Source organism: Pteropus alecto, unplaced genomic scaffold (assembly GCF_000325575.1).
Source record: "Pteropus alecto unplaced genomic scaffold, ASM32557v1 scaffold6, whole genome shotgun sequence".
NCBI lineage: Eukaryota > Metazoa > Chordata > Mammalia > Chiroptera > Pteropodidae > Pteropus > Pteropus alecto.
The window spans coordinates 718,864-724,347 of NW_006437738.1; the positions used below are offsets into that span (position 1 = coordinate 718,864).

The 5,484-nt window shown below is 41.8% G+C and overlaps 1 protein-coding gene across 1 annotated transcript in view; it reads right to left on the reverse strand.

The window, feature by feature from the left end:
• The window catches only part of EIF3L (eukaryotic translation initiation factor 3 subunit L), a 21,109-nt gene that overhangs the window by 1,068 nt on the left and 14,557 nt on the right, over positions 1–5,484 (reverse strand). Inside the window, exons 10-12 of the mRNA XM_006914746.2 lie at positions 4,965–5,135; positions 3,674–4,171; positions 46–126 (exon numbers count right to left, since the gene is read on the reverse strand). Coding sequence (XP_006914808.1) covers positions 46–126; positions 3,674–4,171; positions 4,965–5,135 — 750 coding nt within the window. The remainder of the gene's footprint in view (positions 1–45; positions 127–3,673; positions 4,172–4,964; positions 5,136–5,484) is intronic.

The following is a 5,484-nucleotide window of genomic DNA, read 5'->3' on the forward strand; positions in this document are numbered from 1 at the left end:
CCCACACAGTCCCTAACCTCTGTCTCCGACCCGCACACCTCTCACCTCCTCAAATTTGTGAATCTGCCGGATGAAGAAATCCCCATAGCGCCTGGCGACTTTGGTGTCTGCGATGTGAATCATGTCCTGTGGGAACGAGAGTCACAGAAAAGCAGTGAGGTGGAGCCACGTTTGGATTTATGATGCTAAGTACGAGATAAACACCTGAATTGCTTTTCCAGTTAACAGCAGCTCTTTCTTTCTAGATAATTTTTATTTTCTTCTTGTTAACTCATTTATTTTCATTTTCTAGTTTTTTTCAATGAACATGAATCTTTTGCCAATAAAAACATTTAAAACAGTAGTTTATTCTCATATGCTGTTGACCAGATTACAAATTAGCCCAGATTTTAAATTTTGTATTTTAGCTCAAAATATTTTGTTGAATGCCATTTTAATTGTAAATTCCCACATAATCTATGTTAAGACTTAAGAACTTTCTGAAACTTTGAAAGGATTTTTTCAAGTCAAGGATGAAATGAGAAAAGCTAAAAAAAGAAAGCATTTTGCCGGAGATGAACCTGAACCAGAAAGATGAACAATAAAAACAAAAACGTGCAATTACAAACTTTTTCAAGTAGGGACTTCGAATCATACTGTTATTAATTTAACCTGATTTAATTTTACAGCAAAATTTTATCAGTTATAACCAAGTTACTAACTCGGGAGAAGTGTTTTACTAAAAGACCATCCACATAGTTGGGACTGGTTCTGCCGGGTCCCTAAGAGATAACAGGTAAAGCAGGTTACTGACACCGCCAAAGAATATGTACATGTCAGCCACTGTGAATACACTCAGAAAGGGCTGTAGGTAGTCGATGTGATACCTCAGGGGACGATTTTGTTTGATTTTTAAAAGCATGATTTAAAACATTAAAAAACTTCCACTATTGATGTGTTTCTACTTTCAGTGAGTCTGTTCAAGTCAGGGGCAGCTAAATTCTGATGAATATCAACCAAGTCTTTCAAAAGCTATAAACTCTAAGTGGGAGGATTTGGTTTAACAAGATGAGCTTTCAAAAACAAACTGACCCAGCAACCAGGTATATACCCAAGAATATCTTCACACAAACACTTGTATGCAAATTTTCACAGCAGTGTTGTCCACAATAGCCAGAAAGTGAATATTCATTAAATAATCACTAAACAAAATGCGATGTAGCAATACAGTGGAATATTATTCAGCTAAAAAAGGAATAAAGTACTGATACATGCTACAACTTGGATAAAACTTGAAAACATGCTTGCTGGAAAAAGTCAAATACAAAAGGCCACATGGTTTATGATTCCATTTATATGAAATGTCAGGAATAGATAAATCCTCAGACAAAAAGCAGATTACTGGTCTGCCGGGGATTGGGGCAAGGGGAGAATTAGGAATGACTGACTACTAATGAGCAGGGAGTTTCTTTTCAGGATGACGAAATGTGGAATTAAATAGTGGAGATGACTGCACAACACTATTAATCTACTAATAGTCAGGAAATTGTGCCCTTTAAAATGGTAGTTTGTTGTGCAAATTACATCTAAAAGACTATCAAAAAAGGTAGTATGTTTAGACCAAAACTTTTTGAAAACAATTAAAAATGCAGGATAAATTATTTTTTGAAATCTCCTTATAGCATCAAAGAGCTGAAAAGAGAATAAAGAACTATTTAAGAGAAAACAGAAACCATTTTAAGCAAAACACAGAAGCGCGCGCCATCTGTGTTGAGGGCATCTGCTAATCCTAGACAACTTGGGCCGAGGGGACAAACCAAGGCCAGGCTGGTCCAACAGAAGACCCACCTCGTAACGTTGGGATCCTGGATGGCTCCGCCCTTGAGCTAATGTTAAACCAGAAGAGAACCGCGATCTCATTCCTTACACCAAGCAATGCTCGCCAAGTGTGGGGAAGGGAATAAAAGAAAAAGACCTATCCCTGAGATGTTATAAACACAAGGTGATTTTTCGGACAATCTGGAGCAGGGGCTGGTCCAATGGCTGGTCCGGGAGACCTCAGGCTCCAGGCTCAGTCTATGGTGGTCACAGACCAATAATATCCCCAGGCACCTTGAAGAGGCAAAAGGAAATCCCCTCTAGAGAAATGAATGTTCAATCTAGCCTTCAAAGAATATGACAAATAGTTTTTAAAGGACAATGACTATGTAGTAAAATACAACCAAGCACATAAGAAAACTCTGCATCATGAGTGAAAAAAAAAAATTAGAGAAAGCAAGAAATAGAGCTGAAGAAATTAATTAGGGATAGAATGCTCAAACAAAAATTATCTAGAATGAAGGAGAAAAAGATGGAAGATGGGTTTAAGAGATATGGAGGACAGAGTGAGGTCTACATACATTAAATATGAACTCCAGAAGGAGGAGAATAGAGCAGAAACAATATCTAAGAAATACTGGCTAAGAATATTCTAGAAAGAGATGAAAGATACCAGTCCACTGACTGGTGTAAGTCCTCATCAGGGTTCCTAGTATGTCTGAATACGTTTTCCTTACTTGTGAGTGTATGTACAGGGGAGAAACAAAAAGGAGAGGTGATAGATATTTCATGGAAAGAACAATTCTAGGAGTCGAACATATTTTAAGTCTGAAAAAAACTCACTTAAGGAAACAAATTACTCCTAAAAACCTCATTAGGATAAATAAAATGTCCAACTTGAACTTAAAATCCCAACAGTGAAAACTAACACTGTTCCTCAACCCACTTCTCCTCTGGAGAGGATATCGCTGCTACATTGATTGTGCATCCTTCCAGAAATAACTCTGCATACACAGATATTTATCACTTTTAAAAAAAGAAAAAAAAAAACTTAAATGGAGCATTGACAACCACTGCATCAAGTCTTACGTGTACTTTTTATAATAGCCAAAACCCACCCAAACGTCCATTAGCAATAAGGATGAAAAAATCGCAGTCAATAATTATAGGTGTTGGACTTTCACAGATCACTAAGCATGAATGAACTACAGCTACACACAACACTTGGTGGTGATTCCCTCAGATAAAATGTGGCGTGAAAGAAGCCAGACACAAAAAGGGCACATACCATACAATCCCATCATAAGAAGTTCAAATCAGGCAGTGCTCATCTAGGGCAGTACGAGTCAGGACGATGGCTTTCCACTTGCTAAAGTACTTCCAGCAGTCTACAGAGCACCTGTCCCTCTTCTTTTCCAGCCTCCTCAGGTCACTCTAGCCACACTGCAGCAAGGTCTCCTAAACACACTGGGCTCACTCCTGCCCCAGGGCCTTTGCACTAACTGCTCCCTCTCTGCCTGGAATGCTCTTCACCCAAAGATTTGCTTGGCTAATCTCCTCATCTCCTTCAATCTCGCTTTCTCAACAGAGCCTACGCGGACCTCCTCACTTATTATTGTGGCTGGTACCACCACTGCCCTGACTCTGTAACACTTGGCAACACCTTCACCACCACATGGTTTGCTTAATTAGAACGCTTATTGTCAAGTTTTTTACACCAGAATATCAGCAAAAAGGCAGAAATCTTTGTTAATTTTATTCACCAGTATATCCCAAATGCTCAGAACAGTGACTGGAAGACAGTGAGAGCTTAATAAATATTTACTGCCGAATGAACAGAGTGCCCCAGAGAACCTACCCCAATGGGCAGCCATACCTTATCGATGTAGAAATCAACCTCAGAGGCTGACTGAAATTCACCATCTAGGGCGGAGATGCCGCTGGTCCACACCAGGTTCTTCATTTTGTGTTTGAAGACAAGCAGCTGGATACGGAACTCCTGCTCTGTGAGGTCCAGGAAGCCGGCCAGCTTGGCCACAGGCATGGTGGTGTAGAGCTTGAGGAAGCTGCGGATGGTTGAGAGCTGAGCCTGCTGCTGCACTTCATCAGAAAACACCTTCAGCTGCTGTAAGAAGGGCTCCTTGTGGTAGTTGGGGTGCACATTGTCATAGTTGGGCACTACAGGTGACAAAAATTTGGGGCAGGAATAGCTGAAAAGTTCCTCGTAGACCTGTGGGTCTCCTTTCTGCATGCGTAGCATCTTATCCCCGTATTTCTCCCGAAGCTGGAGGTGAATGCTCTCGTCGATGCGCATGGGGTACATGGTCAGGGCGATGGCCAGCAACGCGTGCATCTGCTCATTCTGTTTATTAATCTGGGGGAGGAGAGATTGGTGCAGGGACCAATGAAACGGACTTTCCGAGGTCCCCACTGCCAATATGGCCCCACCATCCTCCCACGTGCTCTGCACAGATCTTTGACTTCTCCCTTTGTCTTGCGCCAGTTAACTTTCCCGACGTCTCTCCCATCCCTCCCTCTAGCTCTATTCAATTCCCACCTAGTCCCAGGTCCTCCTTAGTTGTCTCCTGGACTCTTTACTGGTACCTTAGTCTCTTCAGTTTGCCACACACATCACTGGCAGGTCAATCCTCCCACACCAGTTATGATCAATTCACCTAGAAAACCTTGATGGTACCTCAATGCCTATAAAGACTAAATACTTTAGTTGGGTAACAAAGGTAACGCCAGAATCTAACAACCCAATTTGAATACTCTCCTGCCCTCCAGCCAAAATGGTTTATTTGTGCAGCTACATTACACTTCCAAGTCAACAGCTTTACTCTGCTAAAAGTATCCCCCTATTCTACGCATGTCTTGGACCTTCCTTCTCCACTGTCTTGAGGACAATACCCAGAGCCAAGAGAACACTAAGCAAACTATTGCTAAATAAATAATTCTAGGCTGCTGGGGACAGTGCCAGCTAAAAGATACTCTCCTTGTTGTCAAGGTGTAATAGACAAAACAAAAGAAACTCTTATTAGAGTAGACCAGCCATTAAAAAATCGTTGTGTTGAAAAAGCATACAAAAAAGCAAAAATCTAGATGGCGTTTACCAAAAACTGTTGGCATAGGTGCCAAAGGAGTCAGGTGGTCGGAGGCCCCCTTACCATTTCATATTTGTACGTGGTCCTCTGAAACATGCTCTTGGTCCTCTGAATGTAGAGGAGGATGTTGGCAAAGACCCGGATGGCATCCTGGTAGCGACGCATCATCAAATAAGCAAAACCAACGTAATAGTATGTGGTGACCTGGCACTCGGGCACACGAGAGTACATGCTCTGTGGAAGGAGACAGAAGCAGCATTCATGAGGCCCAAGACCAATTCCCCGCTGATGGGATCTGAAAGTTGGCGGGGCCTAGTGTCAGCTGAGGCGGAAGCACTGAGAGCATCCTGGCAGAGGCCCTGAACAACCCAGAAGAGCTCTGGCTCTGGAGTCACAGGCTCTGAGCACAGACTGTACCATTCACCAATTAAGTCAAATGATATGAGGCAACTAGAATGGTAGAATCTGCCATTATCATTCTGTTTTGAAAACACAATCAAAAGACCGCTCAATATTTTAAGTGTTAAGCATCAAAGAGAAACCACCTTGTCCAGGTTCAGATTTTCACCTGAGTGGTTTCCCA